The following is a 27,519-nucleotide window of genomic DNA, read 5'->3' as shown; positions in this document are numbered from 1 at the left end:
TATCTAGTTTGAATGCCCAAAAAATGAAGCACTCCAGCAAATTATGTATCACAAGAGGGGACAGGAGAGAACTGACTGTGGAGTAAAAACCCATCAACCTAGAATGGCCAATACGAAGATGGCAGAGGGTGGGAGATTCCCACCAGGAGAGACAGGGGGAAGAATGCCACATGGCGAGTCTCTTTGTTTGCATGAAGTTTATTAGGCAAAGGGGTAGTCTCCCAAGAGCCGACCCATGACTGAGGACATCAGTGTAAAAAAACAATGGCATCCTGAACTCCTGCAAGTGTGTTCTGAACAAACAACAGAATGCTGAAGGAGTGATGGACGCTTCCGCATCCCAGAAGAAATCCATCCGAATCTGCAGCCAAGAAAATAACCAAAGAGGGATGATGAGGAGAGAACATTGGAATGAGGACAAGGACGAAAGATGGAAATTGCAGTGGAGAGAAGCGAGGCGGAACCCAACCTGTAAACCCTCCCGATGGCAGGTAGCAATTGGGAGACATCACGAAGCCACAACATGAATAAAATGTGACCAGTAAGCAGGTGAAAAGCAGATACTGATGGCTTAGGAAATCAGGAGCTCGGACCACAACTGAAAGGAGAGGGGTCCTAGCATCAACCAGAAGACTATTGACAGGGCTAGTGCAAAAGGCACCAGTGGCTAAACAGATACGACTGTGTACTGGGTCCAAGAGAACCAGCATGGTGGGATAGCAAGTCATAAAATTGACAACCATTGTGCAGACGAGACACAACAAACACCCAGTAAAGGCAGATAAGGGTCAAACAACCCAAGTCCCAAGAGGTGTGGGCAAGAAAGCAAAAACACTGAGTTTACAAAAACAGCCAGCCATCGGATATAGGACAACCAAGTACAATTGTTGTCAAAAAGAAGACCCAAGGAACGGAACTGGGGGACCACGGTCAGGAGTTGGGCATTGAGGTAGAGCTCCAGATCAGGGTGTACATAGTACAGTGACATAAATGCAACACCCTCGACTTACGCAGAGAGAACTGAAAACCTTGCGAGTGTGCCCACACGGAGGTGCATCAGATGGCACCCTGGAGCTGACGTTCCATAGAGGCCACCAAGTGGGAGCTAACCCAAATACAGAAATCATCCACAGACAGAGCACAGCTGACCAACAGTCCGGTGGCAGCTACAAGTCCATTAATAGCAACGAGTAAAACAAGGACACATAATACAGAGCCTCATGGAACTCCATTCTCCTGGGTCTGCAGCGAGCTGAAAACAGTGTCAACCCACACTCCGAATGACTGGTGGGATAGGAACTGGTAAATAAAAATCGGGAGGGGGCCCTGAAGACCCTACACATAGAATGTAAGGAGAATATGACGGTACCAAGACATGTCGTAGGTCTTATGAAGATTGAAGGAAACTCCTATGTGATGGCAGCAGTGAGTAAAGGCCTGCTGAACTATGGTTTCCAATCGAAAATTGTCCCTCCAGAAAGCCACATTGGTAAGGGGACAAAAGGTCCTGAGATTCGCTGTCCCATTGAGTGGGGAAAATTTCTTGGAGTCAAATACGGTTAAACACCTGGAAGACATATGGTCGTTGTGGATGACTGAGGTGTTGAAGCAATTGGTTATGGATAGAATTAGGGCCAGGGACTGAATCATGGGAAGAAGAAAGGGTCAGTAGAAGTTCCCATTTCGTGAAAGATTCATTGTAGGATTCCACCTGACAAGCGGTAAAACATAAGTAGAAAGCTTCAGCCTGCTGTTTCTGGAGGAGGGAGGCAACAGGATAGGAGGCTGTCACCAAAGCCATTGCAAGATGGATGGTGAGGTGTTCTATGAGATCACATGGAAATATCATTAAGAAGGCACATTCTTCGTCTGCAAGAAATTGATCAATGAAAAGCCCTCGACTAGATGAATAAACACTACCCCACAAAAGGTGATGGGCATTAAAATCCCCAAGGAGGAGAAAGGGAGGATTGGGTTGTTGAAGGGGGCAGTTAGGGCAGCAGGTGCAGGTGGCCTGTCTGAGGGGAGATAGAGATTGCAAACCATGACCACTGACAGCAAGTGGATCCGATGGCAACTACTTCCAATGTGGTACACAGAGGGATCCTTGTACTAACAACACCTGTATGGACCAACATGCAAACTGCACTGGAAGCCATCTAAGGGCTAACCTGGTTCTGACAGAAAGCTTGGAACCCATGGACGGTAAGTGAGTGAAAATCAGTAAAATGAGATTCCTGGAGAATGAAATAAGTTGCTGAGTAAAAGAAAGTAAGGGACTGCAACTCCAAGAAGTGACAGTAGTATCCACTACAGTCTCGTCAAATACACACAAAATAGGAATCTAAATAGGAGGTGAATGAGCTGGAGCCAATCACACTGGCTGGACACCATCCATTACCAACGTGAACCAGGTGCCAACAATAAGTAAGAGGTCACGCTAAGGTTGTGAGGGAGGAGAGGTCGTCTGTTTCCCTTTCTAATCTTTCATAGGATACAGAGGGCAGGACACAGACGAAGAGCACCCTTCTGCAAGATCCGGAACTGAGAGGGAGCGAGCGACCTCGGAGTAGACAGACTGCGGGTCCAGCAGCCGAGGGGTGGCAGCAGGCCTTCAGCCTGGGAGAGGCCATGAAGGGAAGGAGGGGTGGGGGAAGGGGCCGAAGAAGCGGGACTTTTCTCCAGCCAGGGGGAGGGAGGTGCACACAGAGAAAAGGGATGCAAACCATAGGGGGAAGGGGGGTGGGGAGAGGAGAGGGCAGTGGGACAGGGATACGGAGGTGGGAAGGGGGGTAAAGAACATAACAGAGGCATGCCATTCACATGGGCTAGAGTCGGTCATATTTGTAACAAGCCTCATCCTAAGATAAATGATTCAGGGACTTTTACTCCTTTACCTCCTTTTGCTTCCTATAAACTGGACAAACTGGCAAGCATGGAGAGTGATGGTTGAGACAATCAAAACAAATTGGTTGTGAAACACAAGGGGCCCCTCACCGACACATTCATCACATAGAAGGTCTGCTGTATACTGGAAAGACACGTGCCCCAAAAGCAAGCACTGAAAACACTTCACGGGTGGTGTGACGTACAACTTCATGTTACACCAATAACACATAACATGACCTTCTCTGGGAGGGTATCAAACTGCAAATGCCACAGTAGGGGTGCCAATATCAGTGTGATTGTACTTATGACTTCTCTGAACACACCAAACAAAATGAACACCCAGTCGTTCCAGATTGGCCTGGAGTTACAGTTTGAAGAATGATGTCCCTATGAAAAATGCCTCCCTGAACCATATTCAAAGGCTGACGGAGAGTAATTGACACTTATGTGTCACCAAGATGGTCACAAGCACAAAGAGCTGCAGACTGGGCAGCAGAAGTAGTTTTGATCAACAGTGAACCCAACCGCATCTTACTGAGAGACTCCACTTCGACAAACTTTGTCTTCAATACATACCACAAAACATAATGGCTTGGTGGCAGTGAAAGTGTCCCTGTTAGTCTTAGTGCAGACCAGGTAGCAGGGAAAGTGTTTCACTCCAAGCTGGTGAGCCTTGCCTGCACCCAGGTGTGGTCTGGAAATGGAAAGCCACCAGATCATACAAAGCAGCATTAAATGATCCCTTACTAACCAAAGAGACAGCCATAGAAGAATGGCCAACTTTTTTGAACTTGATACGTCTGATACGCAAAACATCCGCCCCTTTCCAGGAGTTACAATGCTCCACATTGACAAGCAACCACTCCTGGGCATACATGGAGAGGTGATAGCTCAGGCATCGGAAGTGTGATCCCTGTGTTGGCAGGGGACTCAGCCAGGTGGGTACATAACAACCCCACCATACGGACTGGCTACAAGTGCTGGTTACCTAGTGAGGCAGGATAGGGTGACTATGACGGGGAAGGATGGGAAGTGTGGGGGAGGAATCCACACCAAATATGTTATACTCCATTCATCATAAGAATAAACCTCATGTAAACACTACACTGTGTATTCTTCCACGTTTTCTGGAACCTCATTGGATTTCGTTTCACATGGAGCAGAAGCCAATCTGTCTTGAGTACAATCAAGCACGATAATGAGGATATGTTTTATGCTGTGTGTTAGGCGTACATCAACTCGGCAATAACACGGAACAACAGTCTTACTGGGTGCATTTAACTTGGAAAGCACTGGCCAGCCACCTGGTCCAACTAAACTGCAATGATGTGAACAGTTGTAGTAAAGAGGAGCACAGAACAATATAGTCTTGAATGTCATTTAATTTTTGACCTGAAGGAAATAATGGTAAAACACAGGTGATAAGCTTCTTTGGTAATCTGAAGGAAAACATGCTCTAGATCTCAGCTAACATAATACTATAATTAAGAACAAGAGTGCTGAAAATTCCTGACTTTAACAAAGGTGTATAGTGTATTTTAATATGACACTATGCCATCTTAGGCAATTTATAACACTTAAAACACTTGATAATGGCACTTTGAAACCGAAATTATGATTTTGTAAATGTAACACTGTAAATAAACAACAGTCTAATGGCAGTACTGACTTCAAAAAAATATATTATGACTGTGGCCCCACATTATTAACAAAGGTATTTTTTCTGCATGAGCTATGTGCGGCATAAAAGCACACTGCTGGGATTTCACTATGTAGTTAAATGTTGAAGCCACTGTAGGTATTACAGTCAGTTAGTTGTCTGGTAATCTCTGAACTCCTTCCATATTGGACTCCAAGGAAAGTGGTACATTTCAATACTACTACTGATAACCCTCCCCCCATGAACCATGGACCTTGCCGTTGGTGGGGAGGCTTGCGTGCCTCAACGATACTGATAGCCGTACCATAGGTGCAACCACAACGGAGGGGTATCTGTTGAGAGGCCAGACAAACGTATGGTTCCTGAAGAGGGGCAGCAGCCTTTTCAGTAGTTGCACGGGCAACAGTCTGGATGATTGACTGATCTGGCCTTGTAACACTAACCAAAATGGCCTAGCTGTTGTGGTACTGTGAACAGCTGAAAGCAAGGGGAAACTACAGCCGTAATTTTTCACGAGGGCATGCAGCTTTACTGTATGGTTAAATGATGATGGCGTCCTCTTGTGTAAAATATTCCGGAGGTAAAATAGTCCCCCATTCGGATCTCCGGGTGGGGACTACTCAGGAGGACGTCGATATCAGGAGACAGAAAACTGGCATTCTACGGATCGGAGCGTGGAATGTCAGATCCCTTAATCGGGCAGGTAGGTTAGAAAATTTAAAAAGGGAAATGGATAGGTTAAAGTTAGATATAGTGGGAATTAGCGAAGTTCGGTGGCAGGAGGAACAAGACTTCTGGTCAGGTGAATACAGGGTTATAAATACAAAATCAAATAGGGGAATGCAGGAGTAGGTTTAATAATGAATAAAAAAAATAGGAGTGCGGGTAAGCTACTACAAACAGCATAGTGAACGTACTATAGTGGCCAAGATAGACACAAAGCCCATGCCTACTACAGTAGTACAAGTTTATATGCCAACTAGCTCTGCAGATGATGAAGAAATTGAAGAAATGTATGAGGAGATAAAAGAAATTATTCAGGTAGTGAAGGGAGACCGAAATTTAATAGTCATGGGTGACTGGAATTCGACAGTAGGAAAAGGGAGAGAAGGAAACATAGTAGGTAAATATGGATTGGGGCTAAGAAATGAAAGAGGAAGCCATCTGGTAGAATTTTGCACAGAGCATAACTTAATCATAGCCAACACTTGGTTCAAGAATCATACATGGAAGAATCCTGGAGATACTAAAAGGTATCAGATAGATTATATAATGGTAAGACAGAGATTTAGGAACCAGGTTTTAAATTGTAGGACATTTCCAGGGGCAGATGTGGACTCTGACCACAATCTATTGCTTATGAACTGTAGATTAAAACTGAAGAAATAGCAAAAAAGTGGGAATTTAAGGAGATGGGACCTGGATAAACTGACTAAACCAGAGGTTGTACAGAGTTTCGGGGACAGCATAAGGGAACAATTGACAGGAATGGGGGAAAGAAATACAGTAGAAGACGAATGGGTAGCTCTGAGGGATGAAATAGTGAAGGCAGCAGAGGATCAAGTAGGTAAAAAGATGAAGGCTAGTAGAAATCCTTGGGTAACAGAAGAAATATTGAATTTAATTAATGAAAGGAGAAAATATAAAAATGCAGTAAATGAAGCAGCCAAAAAGGAATACAAACGTCTCAAAAATGAGATCGACAGGAAGTGCAAAATGGCTAAGCAGGCATGGCTAGAGGACAAATGTAAGGATGTAGAGGCTTATCTCACTAGGGCTAAGATAGATACAGCCTACAGGAAAATTAAAGAGACCTTTGGAAAAGAGAGAGCCACTTGTATGAATATCAAGAGCTCAGATGGAAACCCAGTTCTAAGCAAAGAGGGGAAAGCAGAAAGGTGGAAGGAGTATATAGACGGTCTATACAAGGGCGATGTTCTTGAGGACAGTATTATGGAAATGGAAGAGGATGTAGATGAAGATGAAATGGGAGATATGATACTGCGTGAAGAGTTTGACAGAGCACTGAAAGACCTGAGTCAAAACAAGGCCTCGGGAGTAGACAACATTCCATTAGAACTACTGACGGCCTTGGGGGAGCCAGTCCTGACAAAACTCTACCATCTGGTAAGCAAGATGTACGAGACGCGCGAAATACCCTCAGACTTCAAGAAGAATATAATAATTCCAATCTCGAAGAAAGCAGGTGTTGACAGATGTGAAAATTACCGAACTATCAGTTTAATAAGCCACAGCTGCAAAATACTAACGCGAATTATTTACAGACGAATGGAAAAACTGGTAGAAGCCGACCTCGGGGAAGATCAGTTTGGATTCCGTAGAAATGTTGGAACACGTGAGGCAATACTGACCTTACAACTTATCTTAGAGGACAGATTAAGGAAAGGCAAACCTACGTTTCTAGCATTTGAAGACTTAGAGAAAGCTTTTGACAATGTTGACTGGAATACTCTCTTTCAAATTCTAAAGGTGGCAGGGGTAAAATACAGGGAGCGAAGGGCTATTTACAATTTGTACAGAAATCAGATGGCAGTTATTAGAGTCGAGGGGCATGAAAGGGAAGCAGTGATTGGGAAGGGAGTGAGACAGGGTTGTAGCCTCTCTCCGATGTTATTCAATCTGTATATTGAGCAAGCAGTAAAGGAAATAAAAGAAAAATTTGGAGTAGGTATTAAAATCCAGGGAGAAGAAATGAAAACTTTGAGGTTCACCGATGACATTGTAATTCTGTCAGAGACAGCAAAGGACTTGGAAGAGCAGTTGAACGGAATGGACAGTGTCTTGAAAGGAGGGTATAAGACAAAAATCAACAAAAGTAAAATGAGGATAATGGAATGTAGTCGAATTAAGTCGGGTGATACTGAGGGAATTAGATTAGGAAATGAGACACTTAAAGTAGTAAAGGAGTTTTGCTATTTGGGGAGCAAAATAACTGATGATGGTCGAAGTAGAGAGGATATAAAATGTAGACTGGCAATGGCAAGGAAAGCGTTTCTGAAGAAGAGAAATTTGTTAACATCGAGTATAGATTTAAGTGTCAGGAAGTCGTTTCTGAAAGTATTTGTATGAAGTGTAGCCATGTATGGAAGTGAAACATGGACAATAAATAGTTTGGACAAGAAGAGAATAGAAGCTTTCGAAATGTGGTGCTACAGAAGAAGGTGGGTAGATCACGTAACTAATGAGAAGGTATTGAATAGGATTGGGGAGAAGAGAAGTTTGTGGCACAACTTGACTAGAAGAAGAGATCGGTTGGTAGGACATGTCCTGAGGCATCAAGGGATCACAAATTTAGCATTGGAGGGCAGCGTGGAGGGTAAAAATCGTAGAGGGAGACCAAGAGATGAATACACTAAGCAGATTCAGAAGGATGTAGGTTGCAGTAGGTACTGGGAGATGAAGGAGCTTGCACAGGATAGATTAGCATGGAGAGCTGCATCAAACCAGTCTCAGGACTGAAGATCACAACAACAACACGCTTAAAACGAGGCGATAAACAACAGAATCCCAATTCATGAAAAATTTCACATGTTTTCCTCCTCCTTGTGATGTGCTGTTCTGCATTTCACCTTTGTTCGGCAATGACATGTCACAAAGCTTCGTGCATTAGTTCCAGTATGTTTGGCAGCTTGAATGTCTTGTTATTTTGCACGACAAATCCCTTAACTTGGCTCCAGATCAATTATATTGGGTACAGATAGTAGTGTGCAGTGACAACTGTAAAAATGCAGTATTTGTACAGTGTGTTCGACATCATGTTTCTACAATGCTTACCACTCTGGCTTGTGCAGGACCACATCTGTCCTATAAAGCAGTGGACATATTCAAACAAAGGCTTTTGATTTTTCATATTTCTCCAAAAAATTTAATTGTTTAATGTTTTCTTAACTTCAAATCTGTAGCAATCGTTTGTAATATATCGATAATTAAGAATGTGCATTTCAACGAAAGCCAGAATTCTGTGTGTGATATGTAATTAGAAACTGGAATACTTGCATTTTTCTTGAAAAAAAGATGGTTAAGTATGAGTTAATTATCATATACTGTTAAATTTCAAATTTAAAAGATTTAGGTATTCAAATGGGGAAAAAAATTGTTGATCACAAGTTTCATACCAATGCCCACTGGCCCACTCAATTATCTGATCATGTTTCTCAGCAAACACAAAAGCTCATTTTTCCCTGTAATGTTGTGGAAAACACTAACAACAACTTGTTTCTAGCCATTAATGGTTTCCATGCATGTGTTTCACTACGAATCAGGAAGCAGTGTCAACCATTTGCATGATATATATGAACAGTGAGACAATTAGCGCACAAGTAACACTTAAAGAGACTGACTGTAGACGATTTTTTAAAATAAAAATGACATGGCTAAAGTATGACTAAGAAAAACATTGATGGCTGTTAATACATCAGAATGTCTTAAAGTTTCACTTACAGTAACACAGTAATAAAATATCTAAAACATAAGGTGGACCTACTTCCAAGAGCGGAACAACACCAGTGTACAAGAGCTACAGCTGCTAACCAATCATCGTGTCTCTTTGTTGAAATCAGGTTTATTCTTATATTGAAGTATCAGAAGGGAGTTCTTCCACAAATGGCTCACACTATGGAAGAAAATTTAGGAGTTGAGGTCCAACCCCAAAGTGGGGTCAACAATGCCAAAATGGAAGGCCATAAAGGAAAAAGCAAGGGTAACAATAACCAGAGGGAAACAAAAAACCAGGTGATTAGCCAGATCGACATAAGCAATACACCAAAAAGGGGAAGGAGAATGGACAAAGAGGGATGAACACGGGGTAGGAAATGCAGCCAGGGACGGAAGAGTGGGCAGCAACAGCTTGGGGTCCTGTGTGCACCATGCACAAACTCACGAAAGAACAAAGCTCCCCAAGTTGAGTTTTGTAGTCATTATCACAAATCTATCACTGCCTCTAAACCAACAAAACGTTGGCAATACAATTATCCAAAACCAGCCTTTCCGAAAGTTGTTGATGAATTTAAATGACTGCAGCTCTGATGCTATAAAAGCCAGTATTTTGGCTTGCAAACCAAATAAAGATATCCAAACATGAGGCTTGGGAAAAACTGTTAAATTCTTGAAAGGCTTCATGATGCACTTAAGAAACCCACACGTCACTTGGGAAACTTTACTGAGCAATTCACTAGCAACCAGCTGGCTTGGGAATATGGGAAAAGCCACAACCCACTGTGGGACTTTCCTAGCTGTTGGGTGCAGCCCCTTGGTGATGGGGACGTCAGCTTTTTACTAACCGGCAAAAACCACCAAGGAGCAACACAAGCTCTTAGTTACACTGTGACTGACAACTACTTTAAAACCCTAGGTTTTCTGGTGCACTAGACAGCTAGAGTGTGATATTAGGTACTAATTAAAAGTCGGCTGTGATGGTTGGCAGATCCATAGCACAGCCCGAGGCCTAGGTTAGGCTGACAGTCGCAGCTCAGCTGCGAACTGCCAAAACTAACAAATGTGGAAGCCAGATAAAGACTGTGGTAACAGTTTCATCTGTAGTACAGCCTAAAGTTTACATTTGTACCATATTTAACAAACTTCTAGTCACAAAAAATTAGAACTGCAAAATTCAGAAATCTTATATTACAACAATACGAGAGAAGGAAAGTTGCTACTCACCATATAGCGGAGATGCTGAGCCACAATAGGCACAATAAAAAGATTCTGTGTGTGAATCTTTTTACTGTGCCTATCGCGGCTCAGCATCTCCGCTATATGGCGAGTAGCAACTTGCCTTCTCTCGTATTGTTACATTCCATTCTGGATTTTTCATTGTTTGAAATCTTATATTAGATACTGGACAAGTCCTTCACAAGTATTTTGACCCAAATATAGTACATAAAATACAAAATGCAAGGGGATGCATAAGTGATACCCTGAAGCCTATTGATTTGTATGAAAAATTAATTGTAGACCTTCAAAGAGAAGAGAAGAGCATTCATGAAAATTTGATATTTTGTAGCGAAAACAATGCATTTCAAACAATAGTTAAAGCAAGTACATATCAGGTGTGTCTTCTGACATACAAGAGTTACGTTAAAAAACTGTTTTTTTTTTGCATCAAATTTCCTTTTGGGCAACTTCACTTGGTCTACCTCAAAAACTATGAACCCAGAAGTGATTAAACTTACAGGTTTTATGAACAAGTTACTAGACAATAAGGTCACAAAAGTAGAAGTTTGTAAAACAAATCAATAAAGAGATCAAGATACTTTGGTAACAGTGCACTTAATGATATAAAAAGGAATATTCAATACTAGTTGTCGGCTACAAACGTGAGACATGCGCCAAACATTGTAAGCAATATGGTGACTACATGGTTGTATCAGGGTAAATTTTTGAAATGGGCTTAACTACAGATCGATCTGTCACAACAAGCATGTTTTTTGCTTTCACATTCACTGCCTTTGCCAACTCTCAACGAAACTGCCATATCCCAAATTAAACTAGGGCTCAGGCAACCTTATTGGTCATTCTGTCAGCACATCTTTGTTTCTGCAACCACTAAGTAAGTAACCTTAAAAAATCATAACAACAAAATCAGTAAAAGTTATTCTGATGCTCTACATACCAAAAACCAAATGTAATCAAATTGTACCCTCTGACAAAAGAAATCATTAGATTTGGTGATTCTCATATGCTAATGTATATTAAAACACAACTGGTTGCAGCCAATATTCAGAGATGCCAGGTTTGGAAATAAGCTACTGGTAATAGGAACAAGAGAAATGGGGAGGGAGCCTCCTCCAGATTTTTTTTTTTTTTAACTGACACGAAAAATCACGATTTGTAGCCTAATTATAATGTTTGAGGGGAAAAAGTTTAGATCTTTAACATTTGGTATGAAAGACAACAAAGGGTGCTGGAAATTTAAAAATTACGTCTCAGGGTTACATTTTTCAAAATATAAAATGCAAGTGTTATTTTAAAGCGAAATGTTAGCAGAGTGTGAAATAAGATCAATCGGTAATCAGAGTGAAAGGAATTTTCAAAGAAGAAAAAATGACTTGAAACTCATTATTTACACACAAATAACTACATATGCTTTGTACAAGATAAAAAATGTAATGATCTGCAAACACAGAGCAGAGCAATTAGTACATCGCTAGCCGCTTGGGAGCTGCAATTGCAGTTGCTAATGATGCGTTCAAAAACTTGTGACATAGGCCTAACTGTGAAGACACGAGAGAGACATCTAATAAAAAAATAATTTGGCAGAGGAATGATTATATGAAACTTTACATTTGTTTACTTATGCCTGAAAGAGATTAACAAAGCATGAGAATTAATATAAATGGTACTCAATTGTTTTATACTTGACAGTGATGTTACATCATGAACATCAGTATGTGAAATCACAAGACAACTATAAGTTTACGCACCCATATTAGTGAATTTAGCAAGGCATCACTGTAGCAGGGAAGGGGATTACAAAAGGGTCATATTACACCCGTCTGCTTTGACCCATTACGTCACCAATATGGCAGAAACGACCATTCCCAACATCTCCAATATGGTGCCTATGACGTCATCACATAAACACAACAACAAACTCGAAAATACATAAAAAAAACAACAAACACATCTCCCTCCAACAATATAATCAAACTAATGGGATCAGCACCAGAAATTGGGGGTTTTTGGGTGGGTACAAACTAAGTATAAACATAAAAAGCCACACAACATGATCCCAAACCACACAAAACGACGACAGAAAAACAACACAAAATTCCCACATTCCGCTACACTAACAATATTCACCAGAATCAGTCACTTCCCTTCACCTACATAGCTCCACCGCAAATGTTGATACCGCAAAATAAAAACCAATAACACCCAAAAATTATAGTCAGACCGCAACTATTGATACCACAAAACCAACAACAAAAATTGAAATCTGTCACTTCCCTTGACCTATATAGGTCAATTACAACTGACGATACCAAAACACACCTACGATGACATGCAATGGAATCGAACACTTCCCTTGACCTATATAGATCAACTACAACTGACGATACCAAAACACACAGAGCTATAATGACACATTGGACTGACAATTCCCTTGACCTATACAGGTCAACAACAGCTCATGATACTAAAACGCATCTACAACTACAAAAATTGGAATGGGATACTTCCCTCAAGTCAAGATTTTAAACATGGCTGAAACAGCAACTGTTGAAATTCTTCATGGTAAATGATAATAGCCAAACCGTTGCAGGATAAAGATTTATTAAAATTCTTGACCACGGTTTCGGTATACCTAAATATACCTTCTTCAGAAGTAAAATACATTAAAATCACATCCTGCAGTGGAGAAACATAAAACAATTGTTTTAACTACTGACAATGCCTTTGGCACAATTGTTTCATGTATCTCCACTGCAGGATGTGATTTTAGTGTATTTTACTTCAGATGAAGGTATATTTAGATATACCGAAACCGGGGTCAAGAATTTTGATAAATCCCGTAAGTCACATAAATCAACCACAGGTGACGATACCAAAACATCAAACACCTACACTGCAATAAATAAGACCGTACCAACAACACATGAAAAACCCCAAAAAACATCACAACTCACAAACAAAAAACTCAAGAAAACGCCTACTTACCACGAAAAATCCGGGCGCTACACATTAGGTCAGCAACCCCAATCAAACACAGCCACAGCCTCAAACACAGCCCCCCCTCTCCCCCCCCCCCCACGCGCAAGTGCGCGCGCTCGCACACACACAAATTAAAAGAAAAAAACAACCAAAAAATTCCCAACCCACCCACAACCTATCAGCCCCTCAAACTTCACTCACCACACAAAACAAAAATATGCTAACAAATAAAACCCAGAAAATAAATGAAACTCAATCACACACTACAGCTCAAAAACAGGCTGGAACAAAAGAGATCCTCCACAACATAATCATAAACAGTTCCCCCACCCAACCCACCTAAATCCATAATCATTACCAACAACCCGCCCCGCCTTCCACATACAAAACCCTTCTCCTATACATTTTACTACCAGCCCTCAAAAAAAGAGATTGCAGGTTAGAAGAACACCTCTTCCCCCTCCCTATGACTGATTTAACCACCCCCCCCCCCCCCCCAAAAAACAATTCCTCTACTGTATTAGTACATGCCCCAGTTTCATAATTCTTGAACCCTAAACTAAGCTTTACAACTAATGATCGTAGCCCCTCTTCTTCAACCCCCTCTATGAAGAAAAAGCATCTGACAGCACTGTACTCCCCTCCTCTATATACTCTTCAATTAACCCCACCAATTCCCTGCATACCCCTCCCCCCCCCCCCACACACACACACACACACCTGAAATAACAGCCTTCCACACCCATAAACCAACCAGAGACTTACCCCTCCCATATTTTCTCTTCCCAAACTGTGATTCATCTATCTTGACCACAACCCCCAGCCCACCCAACTTATCTTATCCCTATAATTCACATATTCTGAACACACTTCTCTTAAAAAAAGGCCAGCCTAGATGTCTCGAACCAGGTGCCGTGTCTAATGGAGTTCCATAGTTTATCCCTCTGGTACTGCCATATGTAATAGTCCCTGGTCTGAGATGCTGGAACTCTCGCCAATCGCATATTCTCTTTATAGAGACTGCACTTGACTACTTCAGCCAGCAGTCCAAACATTTGCAAAAATTTTATGAGGGATCATGTCTTCCCCCATCTCAGCATGCAACCGCACACTGTTAAATTACCCTGTCATATCCATACCTAATAAAAGCAGCAAAAAAATAAATAAATTAATTAATTAATTTAACACCTTACCGCACAACAAACAGCAAACCAATAACACCAATCGACACCGAAATCACATAAACAAATGGTTCAAATGTCTCTAAGCACTATGGGACTTAACATCTGAGGTCATCGGTCCCCTAGACTTAGTACTGGGGCCATTCCATGCCAAGTGGTCTAATATCAAGAAATGTTCCCACATGACCATCATGGATTTTGATTAGATTTTGTACGAACATTCACACATGTTCTCAATGAACACTGGTACAGCTTCAGTTTCAGAAATTCAATACTTGCAGAGATATAGTCACTTGTTTGAAACCATAGCACAGCTTCCAATAGTGCATCCTTGAATTTTCAGCAACTTTGAGATGAGATATCTCTGTAATTATTTGCACGAAAGAAACAAAACTTGGCCATCTTATACAACTATTAGAGCTCTTTAAAGTAAAATATTAAGAAAAGGATTTCTGAGCAATTTTCATATAGATAATTTGAAGCAAAGTTGGGCGAAAAAAGAGCTGTTTAAAAAATAAAATGCGAACTTTAGTTTTTTATATCTCCAAAAGTAATTGTCAGATGTACATGAAACTTTGCACACCATAACTCACCAACACAAGGTCTTAGAATATAACATTTCATTCTCCTATTGCTTTCCACTATTTCACAAATCTAGGGTAAAGTTGACGATTTTTCTAAAATCACTAAAAATGGGTATTTTTAGTCAAATATTTGAAGAAAATGTTTTCTCCAAACTCTTCTAAACTATGGTCATTAGAAAGAGCATATTCTAAACTATCTAGAAAAGTGAATTTGGTTTTGCAATGCAAGCATATAAGGCCCTAAAAAGTAGCATCATCAAAGAGGCGAACTGGAAGTTTGAACATATTTTTCTGGCACTCAAATTATACCTGAAACCTTTTATTATGCCCAATAAATGTTTATTAGATCCTTGACTAATTGAAATAAAAAGATCTGGTAAATAGGCAATGCATCAAGTGATGTAAATTTTCCAATCAATATTGCAGAGATTTTAATACCTAGGTGTTGTAACCTGTGAATTTTTGTCTTAAAGTTATTAGGGAAACATGTAAAATTGGTTGGTTAAACATCTGAGAGTTTTAATTTTGTATTTAATCACACTTAAATGTAGCCTACGACCTTGGTAAATACGTAACCACTAGTTTCACAGAGAAAATTCACAAAGTTCACTGTTTATAGAAAATATAATGGCAACAATTACTTTAACAATCAGATTGTTTCATTATTGTGAGCCTTGTTTGAACAATCAGTATTTCAGTGGTGTGTTTGCAGCGTAGTGAGTGGGTTCTCTTGACTGAGTGCGGCTTGTTAAGTGATTCGTAAGACCATCAAAGTTTGTAATCTAATTTACAAAAAAATTGTTTTGATTGTGTCTTTTATAGCATATATCTCTTATTAGATTCAGCAGCAATTTGTCTGAAATTTAAGCAGATTATAATTTGCACTTAGAGGCCAAATACATTATTTAGTTACTGATTAGAGATGTATGCAGAAGGGAACAGCATACCTTCCTGCTCAATTGGGCAAGGACATCGTGGAATAGCATTGTGTCACTTTCTTTGCCAAAAAAGCTTCTTTAAAATGGTTTACGGATTTTAGTGATGAGGAAAAAGAGTTGTTGGTCCGACGTTCTGAAGCAAAGCTGGACAATACCTCACAAGTTTGCCTACACCATGAAGCCCTGTTATTGACACAATAAAATAGGTTACAAAAAAAAATGCTTCAATCCCTTTGGGAATGTGAATCATAATGTTAAGGCAGGAATTCACACTCTTGATACTGAAACAGCTAATAAGGCTTCTGATATGTTGAAGAAGCAGCTTGTTAATAACATAAAGCCAGGTCAGAAAATTTGTCTGGCTTGCAGGACTACCTTAAACAAACATTTGGACGAACCTTTATCAGCCTCATCATCACATTCTGATGAGGACTTTACACCAAAAGAAGAATTAAATAGTAGCTTATTGTCTATCGATATTTCACCCCTGAAGAGAACAGTAAGCTAAAGAGATAAGCCCCAATATGTGAAGAAGAAAATTCAAAAGGCTCAAAATGTGATTAAAAACAGAATTGTAAATGCAATGGGAGTAAACCGACAAATTGAAGATACTAGTGAAATTAAGGAATGTGGAAACTGCGCCGACTATGCACATTTGCTGACTGAACTGAAAGCCAAGATGCAGAATGCAGTTCATAAAGAACAGATGCAAATTTTAACCTTGGCACCTGTAAGTTGGACAGTCAGACAAACAGCAGCTCAGTTTGGCGTGTCCAAAAGAATGGTGAAGAATGCTCGGAAGCTTAAGGCAGAGAAGGGCATTCTGGCACTTCCCGAAAATAGGCAAAGCAGGAAATTACCAGCAGAAGTTGCTAGTAGAGTGCGAAATTTTTTCGAAGATGATGAGTATAGCAGTGTGTGCCCTGGAAAAAAAGATAGTATTTCAGTTAGACTTTTAGATAGAAAGCCATACATGCAGAAAAGATTGTTACTTTGCAATTTACGGGAAATGTATGTTATCTATAAGAATATAAATGGTCTAGAAATAGGGTTCTCAAAGTTTTGTGAACTTAGACCCAAATGGTGTGTAACAGTAGGATCAGCTGGAATGCATGCAGTTTGCATCTGTGCAATTCACCAAAATGTTAAGCTTATGCTTAGTGGAGCTGGTATACGTGAAAATTATAAGGAGATTCTCAGCAAGGCAGTTTGCAGTTTTAACTCTAAACAGTGCATGCTACATCGCTGTGAAAAGTATCCTGGGCCCTAAGCTATAGCATCTGAAATTGCCAGCTATTTCCTAGATCATGAGCAACAGGAAGTTATTGTGTTTAAGTAACGGATACATACCGATCGGGCCGCACTGGACACGAAGCAAATGGTAGTGGATGAATTTATTGAAGATGTAAAAAATAAAATATGGAGTCTGTAATGCCATCATTACATTGCCAAGCATCAAAGCTTGCATCTTAAAGGCCTTAAATGTCATCTGAAAGACGAAGAGCTGGTTGTTCTAATGGATTTTGCAGAAAATTATTCTTTTTATCATTCAGGATGCTGTGCAAGGGGGACAATAGTCAAGCAACAATTCATCCATTTGTTATCTACTTTCGTCAAAATGAGAAAGAAGAATCTTTAAGTTTTTGCATTATCAGTGATTGTTTGCGGCATGACACTATTACAGTTCACGTTTTTATCAAGGAGCTCATCAAATATATAAAAGCACGGTTTGCACAGATATACCACATTCATTATTTCAGTGATGGCTCCAGTGCTCAATATATAAATTTCAAGAATTTCCTAAATTTGTGCTATCATAAGAGTGATTTTGGAATGACAACTGAATGGAATTTTTTGCTACTAGTCATGGGTAATCACCTTGTGATGGGATTGGAGGTACAACAAAGGGGTTAGCAGCAAGAGCAAGCTTGCAATGGCCACTTAATGGACAAATTCTTTCTCCCCTAGATCTGTTTCACTTCTGCTCTGAAAACATTAATGAAATTAAATTTGTTTTCGTCAGTAAAGATGAAATTGAAGAAAATATTGTGTCATAAGAAGAACTTGGACAAACTGTAGCAGGCACTAGAGAAAATCATCACTTTTTACCTATTGATGAAACAATTCAGGTCAGCAGAGTTTCAAATGATTGTTGATCTTTACTAGCTAAAATGGGTCACAGTAATGGAGGAGGCATATTAATGTCTGCTTTCCAACCAGGACAATATGTTGCATGCATCTATGAAAACGTGTGGTGGATTGGGGATATCTGTGAGACCTCCACAGAGCAAAGGGATGCATTATTAAACTTTATGCACCCACATGGTCCAGCAAATTCATTTTATTGGCCACCAAGAAGTGACAAGTGCTGGGTTCCGGAACACCACATAATTGCAGTTATTCCAGCTCCATCAGTAAATTCGTCTGGCCGGCAATACACCATTCCTCTTGATATTCACCAGAAAATTAATGTAGCATATAAAAAATAAAATAGGTTATAAGAAACAATCTAAGGAACCCATGAGTGCCTTCTAATTTTACACAGGGCACTTAAATAATTTTACTATCAGGCTTGGGCACCTGTGTAAAGAAACCCTTATCAGGCTTGGAATCCTGTGGTAAAGAAACCCACCCGTGGCTGTTGTTGCTAAGCTATCGGGCGTGGCCCCTATGGCAATGGGAATGCTGGTTTTCTGAGGCGAAATGAAACTAGCAGTGGTTACGCCACCATGGACCATAGCAACTCATTTATACACTTCTTTTCCATCAGTAAGCTGGTGTTGTTCATTAAACAGGCAACTAATAATTAGATTATTATGCAAATAAATTTTACGGTTTACATTCATTCTTAAAAATAATTTTGTGTGTGTGTGTGTGTGTGTGTGTGTGTGTGTGTGTGTGTGAGAGAGAGAGAGAGAGAGAGAGAGAGAGAGAGAGAGAGAGAGAGAGAGAGAGAGAGAGAGAGAGTGTGTGTGTGTGTGTGTGTGTGTGTGTGTGGGGGGGGGGGGGGGGGGAGAAGGTGACAATTAAGAAATAACATTGTTTCTATTTTTATTCTTTTGCTATTCAGACTTAAGCTAGGTCCTATTCATCAGGACTTCTTATTTCACTTATCCCAGACATTAAAAAACATGTATAAGGCAAAATAAAAGATTTCAGGTATAATTTTAGTGCCAGAAAAATGTGTTCGAACTTCCAGTGCGCCTCTTTGATGATGCTACTTTTTAGGGCCTTATATGCTTGCATTGCAAAACCAAATCCACTTTTCTAGATAGATAGTAGAATATGCTCTTTCTAATGACCATAGTTTAGAAGAGTTTGGAGAAAACACTTTTTTGAAAAATTTGACTATAAATACCCATTTTTAGCACTTTTTGAAAAATCGTCAACTTTACCCTAGATTTGTGAAATAATGGAAAGCAATAGGAGAGTGAAATTTTATATTCTAAGACCTTGTGTTGGTGAGTTATGGTGTGCAAAGTTTCATGTACATCTCACAATTACTTTTGGAGATATAAAAAAACTAAAGTTCGCATTTTTTTTAAACAGCTCTTTTTTCGTCCAACTTTGCTTCAAATTATCTATATGAAAATTGCTCAGAAATCCTTTTCTTAATATTTTACTTTAAAGAGCTCTAAAAGTTGTATAAGATGGCCAAGTTTTGTTTCTTTCATGCAAATACTTACAGAGATATCTCATCTCAAAGTTGCTGAAAATTCAAGGACGCTCTATAGAAAGCTATGCTATGGTCTTAAACAAGTGACTGTATCTCTGAAAGTATTGAATTTCTGAAACTGAAACTTTACCAGTGTTCATTGAGAACATGCGTGAATGTTCATATAAAATTTCATCAAAATCCATGAGGGTCATGTGGGAGCCCCTAGACCACTTGGCATGGAATGACCCACTACTTAAACCTAACTAACCTAAGGACACCACACACATCCATGCCTGAGGCAGGATTCGAACTTGCAACCATAGCAGCAGTGCGGTTCCAGATTGAAGCACCCAGAACCGCTCAGCCACAGTGGCTGGCTCACATAAACAAAAGACAAATTAACTGATAACTCACTTAAACCAATTTCCGTTCTTCAATCACAGGCAATGCAAATTACTTCACACTACAACCAACAATACTCAAATGATCCCAATACACCAGATAACACTCGGACCACGGCCACATCACCAGAGGACACCACCAAGCGCACCAAGACAACATCTACAACACAACCAACTCGTAAACTAAACTCCACGCTGTCGTAACATCACACACCACAACACCCTAAAACGTCACAGGTCAAAGCCGACGGGTGGGATCAGATGTCTCCATTAATCCCAGAGAAGTGTCTGTGTGTATATTATATAGTCTACATTACTTCTGAAACAATCACAAAAAGATGCAACGAAAAACTTCGTGCTGACATACTAAAATAAATCAAATAGTGAATTCCATAATTTTAGAATGGGTTTCCGTAATACTGCAATTTGATCCAAGAAATCGTGATAAATACAGACAAACTGTAAACTGTAGCATGTCTGCAAACATCACCGAACAGCCAATATCGACACACAATGCAAAAGCCGCAGACACCATTAAGTGCACTTTAGCCATTTACTTCTACTTGGGAGAAATTTTGCTGCGTCAAATTTTACCAACAAATTTGAATAGCATTTGGAGAAAAAATAGTGAGCCAAATGACAAAACCAGAATGTTAACAGTGTAATTATCTCGCCAAATTTTGCAGTTTTATGACAATTATCCAATAATTAAAACAAACAATATGGTTCCAGGGACCTCAAACAATTATGTTTACATATACATACACACGACAACTGAAAATTCGTACCAGAATGCAAATCTCTGTGTACTGCTCTCTAAGCAGATACACTAACCACTATGCTACTCTGGCACAGTGACTGAGGCATTAATGGGAATTTGGACTGCGGAAAGAGGCGTGCTAGGGTAGTCCATGCATTTGTGCAAAGCCACTGTGTCAGGGTGGCATGATGGTTAGTGCATTTGCATAGTGAGCAAGTGACTCAGGTTAGAATACAGGTCTTGATACAAATTTTCATTTGTTACTTCAGTCTGCATATACATATAATTAGCACTTCAAACATGGCTAACATTTCTGAAATGCTGCCAAAATATTTGAGTATCCGTAAGATCCCCACACAAAGTGCTACAATTTAAATCTGATTGTGTTGAGTGGGGAACAACTACAAAACTAGACCACCTGACAGAAAACCATCCATACTTGACTGGTAGGATATGGATTTGAGCCTCATGCCTCTCAAATGAGAATCCAGCACCCTAACCACAGTCATCTCACAACCCGTCAGAATGCTTTCAGTAATTCCATTAACAATTAGCCATATCACACAATGTATCAATTGGCTGCGAGCTGAAAGGACAGTCCTCACATAGCTAGGAATAATGCATTATGGCAGAATGCCAGAGATAATGTGTTACGTCAGCACATTTCCAATTACAATATTTGATGAAATCCACAGCCCCTTCATCATACACCCTTAAAAACTGTAGTATATTTCTTTCCTAACAGTAGACTGGTAGTTAACCTTAATTTTGGCAGCACCACACAATTTATCATAAGTGAAGGCACTGGAAATAGAATGTGGAGTACTGCAGCATGTCACAGTACATTTAATATTATTGACATTACATTATCGTAAATGAGATTAATATTTACAGGGGACATTATAAAATGTGGTTTAATGATGGGATTCCCACTTAATAATACTTAATTTCTTCGCTATCGATTCCCTAATGGTCTTCAATTACACTACGGAACAAGACACCACAATGTTAAATCAATGGCCTAATATACCAGAGGACAGCATTTCTAACTCCCACCCACTCATGAAAGTGTTTGGTTTGAGGTTTAGACTTACCATAATTCACAGCAAGTATACTCCCCCAATCTGGGAACATACTCTGTCTAATGACCTTCCTTCTTCAGTATCCGTTAATCACATGGAGTACTACATAATTATTATGAGAGACACTAGATACCAATATTTGTTCCTTATCAGACACTACAAAAGATTAAATAATTTACTTCATGTAGGCTATTATCAGGAAATCCTTCATACGATAGGTATACTTGAAAAAAAAAATAGCTTCTCCACAATTAAAAAAACAGACATGATACAGGCAATGTCCGCTTATAGTTGCAGGCAATAAAGGGGTATTTTTGTCAGTGAAATTACTATCCTTTGACATTGTATCCCGTCGCCAATCACAAGACAGTAAACTACAATGATTTGGCAATGAACATCTCGCTAAATATCCACCATATCTATTAAAGCAACTTCATACAAAACATGGAACTTACCAAGCCTTGGAACTTGAACGAGTCGTAAACACTTCGAAGAAGTAGCCAAAACGGCAAGAGGAATTCAAATCTGAACTCCAAAATAAAATCAGCTAGCAGCACTACACCCCATACCACGAGGAACTTTAAATATAGCAACGTACTGAAAAGAAACAGATATTACGAAAGGTTAACTCCGATATCACCACTATATTACAAATACTCTGTCACAAGTACTATGATCAATTTCCTACCACTATTTAACTATCAAAACAGAAAGAAACAATTATATGGTAAACTTGAAGTAAGTGTTATTCATCTCACAAAGCATTTCTAGTTATAAAAAACAGGATTAAACACATGTCGCAAATTGGTAAATTGTGTATCCACACGGGAAGCATTAACATCTGTATCCACGAAATAACCCTACAGAATTTAAACACTCAAGATCGTGTAAACGGCAATAGTATGCACAAACAAATCCGATTCGATTTTCTCACACAACGAATGTTTAATAATCAGTAAAAAAGAAACGCATTGTTGAATAATTTTAGCTGCTTCGTTGATACGACAAATATACTACAGTGCTCTCACCTTCCATAAATACCCTCCGTTATTTTATTTCGTTTGACAGGTCTACGAAGTTTGCCACATTCGGCATTTCTTCTCTTCATATTCCTTACAACTAACACAAGCTTTTCGAAATTTCACACACGCAGCTGTCAAATTGTGGATAATAACGTTCGTGACACTTGAAAATAAACATAGAAGCTTTTTGTTATCAAGTACATAACCATATGTATTGTGGACTCGAAATTATGTACAGCAACATATACACTGAACAGTCAAACTCAACATTTAACTAATCTACGTGATGGCTACTGACAACAAACTCCTCCACAGGTTTTCGCGTACTGGATAAACAAATGAAATACTGGCGCGTCCAATGACTCGACCTAGCCGTTCAGTGAAACACTCTGGAAATCTCCTGAGTTAGAAGCTACAACCCGACACATTTGGTGCATATGTATATATTATCATTTCGGCCTGTATAAAAACCGTTTGTTCGGTCTGTAGAGAGACAATCGTGTAGTAGACTTTACTGTGCTTCATCCTGTTTGTTATTTCAAGATTTATGGACTTTTTAAAATACTTATCGTCACGTCACGTCAAAACGTTCCACAATGCATTTCAGATGGCTGCATTTGCATTCGTTGTCAACAGCCCGTCACCTCATGTCACATCACCGTCAAGGGAACAAAGTTTTAATTGTGTCGTCGCCTGCTTACATTGAAAATTAACCTCTTTTCGCCGAGCTTACGTATTCATTTATAGCTGTTTTCGTGCTTTTGTTTCTCTTCAACGTTATTTTATTATTTTACTTTGTTTTCGTGGCAAGTTGCACATGTTCCATTACGACTGGGCTATTTTTCCATTGAATTTTATTCCATAAGGAAGATCAGATATCGCCAAAAGTTAATTAGGTTTTTACAATCACAGAATAAAGTTGACATCTACACAGTATACAGTTAAGAACAGAAGTCAATGAAACACCTTTCAGTAAATAAAATTTTTAAGTGAAATGTCACCTCAATAAAGGAGAAAATTTCAGTAGTTTACCACGTTGTTAGCTACGAAAGCAAAAGAAACATAATGGATAAGGTAAGTAGGCTCTATTTATACCCTTATTAATAATGTTTGATGAATATATATATATATATATATATATATATATATATATATATATATATATATATATTCTGCAAGGATCTTCAAATGCCGGCATCCACATTAATGTCAACCCTCCATTGTGGATTACATGACCCCCAAGCTCATTTCCTCCTGATACACGCCCCTGTGCAGATCGCCATATTTCGTTTCGGTTTTAGTGGTTAGTATCAATTGTTTTTTGTTTGTTATATGCTACAGAATTGTTGCGTTTCTACTTCTTTTGTTAAAATTTATGATAATGATGAAAGATCAATTGAAGCAGTGTGGCAGCAGTCTGAACTTTATGACAGGAGTGTAATAAATTACTTGCTCTCTACTACATTTATAAAGTAGGGTGAGATAAAATAACAACAGCCTTTATTCTAAGACATAAATAAACCAGCAAGCTAGCCAGTAACACCTCTGAGAATTTTCAGTCAAATCAAACTCCATAATGTCTGTGTTGTCAGTTTGTTAGAGAGACTGAAAAGATCAACTATTTCACAAAGCAGACTGCATTTCACAATTTTTCTAGATTATTTGCCTACTTATAATGCATCATCTACCATATAGCTGCATTTGATGCAGTACTACCATGTCTAGAAATGTAGCATTTGAATCAAACCCGAAAAGACTTTCAAGAATGTGGTGTTGTTCTGTTCACAATTTTATTAAATCGCATATTTCATTGTATACAATTTGTAACTTGGATGGCACTAGTCTGTAGCCTCTTCTGCCTTTTCTGGATGTAATACTTACATAATTGTTTCTATAAAAAAATAACCATATGTATGTTGCAGCTGCCCTGTCAGTCTATGTGAAGTTGTTCTTGAGTGGGGACTGTTGCACATTTTTTCCCATACTTTATTCGAAAATCTAGAAAGATCTATCACTAATCAAAGAACAAATACCAGATTGTTTAACTAATTTCAAGACTGATCATTATATGGTTATACAAATAAGTATCCAACCAATTTATTAAAATTTTGTGCACTAATATTTTCACTGAATGAGACTGCAGCAGTTTTTGAGATTTCTATTACGCTCTTGAACTCATTTTCCATATCTATCAGCCTCTAATAGTAGTGGGGCAAGGCCAGCACCAACCCACTTTCCATTGTTGCCAAATTTATTTTATATGGCGGATTCAAGATGACGGCCCTAGATGCGAAATGTCACACTGGCATCATGGTGGGAAGTTAAAATTTGGTGGAAAAATAGGTCAACTGGGTATCTCCACTAAACTAACTCCGCCCACCTCCCCTCCACCTCCCCTCCCCTCTTGTCCCCCACCTGAAAGTTGGTGGGAAAAGTACTGAGTCTGTGCTGGGCTAGATAGTAGCTCCATCCAGTGTGTTCAACTTGAGGGGCGGCGTCCAACTTACCTAGTTAACAACACCACAACTAGATGGAGCTGTTAGCCCTCCCCTCCTGTGACATAATCCAAGATGGCGGTTCAGGGAAAAAAGGTGGAAAATTCGCTCAGTCTGTGCTGAACTTTCCAAGAGGATGGACATAATTGTTTACTGTGTACTATGTGTTCAATGGATGGGATGTTAGTGCTGGAGAAGGAGGAGTTTAACGGGCATATTAGCTGTAATCATGCTGTCCATAGCCACCTGCACAATACTTGGAAAGCTATGATATTTGTTGAATGTGTGAACAAGAGAAATATGCTTCATCAAATATGGAAGATGCAGCAGCATGGGGCTAAGTTATACTTCCTAATTCATGCTGATAAATGTGTGTGGTGTAACTGTAGATAATTCTATAAAAGTCTAGTCAGTCTTCAGAAGCGCAAGACACAGGACATTCACCCACTTGGGTGCAAGTGCTCATGGCACTGGCACGTGGTGGTTTCAGGGCAGCCATGTGCTAAGCATTTCCTATCACGGTGGGAATACCCTCAGTCTTCCTCCTTCTCATACTGCATGCATGGATGACCCTTGTTGTTGAACACTAATTGCTTCAGGGTTATTAAATCTGTTGTTTAACAATGTGCGGCATATTGTCACATACATGTCTAGTAGATGTTACAGGAACTAAATGTAACACTGCACAAAGAGATAGTGTGTGCTGCAGGTGACACAAGAATATTTAAGCAATTTGCGATGTAATTACACGTTTTATTCTGAGAAATACCACCACCGACACCACACTTGAACATGGACTCTAAAAAACGATCGTGGCACATTTGTGAAACCATTCCTGAGACACTTCACTTTTGTGGGAAATACCACATCCTTCCCCTGTCCTTTAGCACTAGCTGCTTCAGGAGTTATTAAATCCAATTGAATATGTCTCTAAATACACTTTTAAAAAGATCGCTGCACAATAGTTTGATTCAATTTTACGATCAATATCGCCACACTTGAATACAGACTCTAAAAAGATTGTGTCACACTTGTGAAACCTCCTAGCCTTCCCCTTGAGGCACTTTATGCGATTTTTTGGGGAATACCACATCCTTACCTTGTCTTTGAAAATGGGCTGATTCAGGTGTTATTAAATCCAATTGAATATGTCCATAAATACGCTTTGAAAAAGATCGCTGCACAGTATTTTGCTTCGAGATGTGTCATAAATAAATTTTTATGCTATCTGCTGGAACGGTTTTCACAAACTGAATATACACTTGCACAGTGGTAAATGTTAATTAAAACTACAGATCGACAATGTTCTGGAATATTGTGTGCTTTAATAAATTAGGCTAAGTGTTGAACGTCTCAACACAATTGCAAAGCTGCTTTGAGTAATTTGTTTCAAAGACACTCACACGCAAGACACTGTGCTGTCTTCACAGGTTGACGTGGAACGAAAGTAAATTATGTAAAAAAAAACTTAATGCAAATACACTCGAAAATACATTGTGCAACAATGTTGTTTATGAACTGAAACTAAAATGAATGAGCGCAAATACACCAGGTCGCAGCTCTTTACATCAAGCAAAAAAATATTGTTAAATACACTAACACAGTTGTTTGCTACACGAGGTTTGGTCATAACTCGGGACCCGCGAAACGGCGCGTCGCTTAGCCGCTGCAGCTCGACACAGAGTGAACTGGCGACCTGGTGGCTGGGAGCACTCTGGCACAAAGAACGGATCAGCGGAACAAGTTGATATTTCCAGAATCCCACAAGCAAAAGCGAGCGAAATCCGTGACCAGCAGACCAGCACCAACTTGTCCTGCACGCTCAGACCAGCGTTCATCGTCACGTGGGGTGGAGTGCTGCACTCCTATTTGATCCTGAAAATACTGTTCAGGACTTTCCACCAAACGCCCCTCCAGATTGGTTCCTGCCAAATCAGTGTGTCTATATAAACTCTATCCCCTCCAACCCCAGTCTCATTCCGCCAGGGTCAGTCTGCCAGTATGGTTGTCCTTTTACTTGTGTGTGCTTCCATTTGTTGTTGAAAATGAAGGGCTCAGCGACATCAAGCACAATCAGCGTTAGCAGCAAACGACAAAGACTTGTAGAAGAAGAATAACATGAGATGATACGCAAGTAAATAATTTGTTTTAATAAATATGTGGTTATGGTGTTGAA

At 39.6% G+C, this 27,519-nt stretch overlaps 1 protein-coding gene across 1 annotated transcript in view; it reads right to left on the bottom strand.

Moving 5' to 3' along the window:
- Positions 1–23,191, bottom strand: part of LOC126484298 (macoilin-1) — a 176,845-nt gene extending 153,654 nt beyond the window's left edge. The window contains exons 1-2 of the mRNA XM_050107729.1: positions 22,855–23,191; positions 22,282–22,423 (exon numbers count right to left, since the gene is read on the bottom strand). Of these exons, the coding sequence (XP_049963686.1) occupies positions 22,282–22,423; positions 22,855–22,934 (222 nt within the window). The 5' untranslated portion in view covers positions 22,935–23,191. The remainder of the gene's footprint in view (positions 1–22,281; positions 22,424–22,854) is intronic.
- Between the last annotated feature and the right edge of the window lie 4,328 nt (positions 23,192–27,519).

Source organism: Schistocerca serialis, chromosome 6 (assembly GCF_023864345.2).
Source record: "Schistocerca serialis cubense isolate TAMUIC-IGC-003099 chromosome 6, iqSchSeri2.2, whole genome shotgun sequence".
In the NCBI taxonomy this organism is placed as follows: domain Eukaryota; kingdom Metazoa; phylum Arthropoda; class Insecta; order Orthoptera; family Acrididae; genus Schistocerca; species Schistocerca serialis.
The sequence above is the reverse complement of the archived record's forward strand: the minus strand, read 5'-3'. Positions and strand labels throughout refer to the sequence as shown.